The sequence below is a fragment of the Octopus bimaculoides genome, unplaced genomic scaffold (genome assembly GCF_001194135.2).
Source record: "Octopus bimaculoides isolate UCB-OBI-ISO-001 unplaced genomic scaffold, ASM119413v2 Scaffold_87364, whole genome shotgun sequence".
NCBI classification, from domain to species: domain Eukaryota; kingdom Metazoa; phylum Mollusca; class Cephalopoda; order Octopoda; family Octopodidae; genus Octopus; species Octopus bimaculoides.
This window is the reverse complement of record NW_026398593.1, coordinates 50299-51189: the sequence shown is the minus strand read 5'-3', so window position 1 is coordinate 51189 and position 891 is coordinate 50299. Positions and strand designations below refer to the sequence as shown.

The window sequence follows — 891 nt, the reverse complement described above, 5'->3', positions numbered from 1 at the left end:
CGCTCACGATTCTGCCAGCTCACCGCCTTAATAATAATAATAATAATAATAATAACAATGATGATAATAATAATAATAATAATGATGATGATGATATGAACTACTAACTTGTCTCTTAAGGTCCCTGGGTGAGACTTGGAGCCAACTTGTACAAATACAAAGCAAAAGTCAAACAAAATTAAAATAATAATAATAATAATAATAATAATAATAATAATAATAACAATAATAATAAGGAGGAGGACGACGACGATGACAACAACCATGATGGTGGCACCAAGTTTTGAGCTTTCAAGGTTTCAGGATATTTACTAAAATTCTCTTTAGTTCTCAAATAATATGCACGAGAGATATTATCACCACTGCTTTGGCAAGATACTGAAAGAACCCACCGCACAATATAACATCAACTGGAGTCTGTCACAGTAGAGCAGACCTACATGAACATCAGTAGGATCTGCAAATTCTGTTCACCCGAGAAAAGAATCATACTAATATACCCCCCCCCCCCATCCAAAGGCCTACATGAACTATTAGAATGAGCATTTCTCATCTAGAGCTCATGAACGCGAATATATAATAAACCTCTTTGTGGGGGTACTCCATTAGAATAGCGTTTGCCTGTTACGTTATTGTTTATAGTTACGAACATTTTAATTTTTACTTATATTTGTTTATTTCCTCTTTATTTTCAGGTATCGGCTAATTTTAACTAAGTTAAAAATATTCACAGCGGGACCTCTCTGTCGGTCACATTCCTAGCAAGACATCGCCCGTCTGATTGATCTCCGTATGACCTGGCTCACCGTATATTTCGTAACCTGCACACCAGGTCATCTTCACCCAAGTTCACGGAAAAGACGATCCCATCATCCAAATATGTCACTTACA

At 36.3% G+C, this 891-nt stretch overlaps 1 protein-coding gene across 1 annotated transcript in view; it reads left to right on the top strand.

Annotated features, from left to right (window-relative positions):
* The window catches only part of LOC106878667 (adhesion G protein-coupled receptor E2), a 17681-nt gene extending 16796 nt beyond the window's left edge, over window positions 1-885 (top strand). Inside the window, exon 6 of the mRNA XM_014927951.2 lies at window positions 696-885. Within this exon, the coding sequence (XP_014783437.1) occupies window positions 696-706 (11 nt within the window). The 3' untranslated portion in view covers window positions 707-885. The remainder of the gene's footprint in view (window positions 1-695) is intronic.
* Window positions 886-891: the final 6 nt, after the last annotated feature.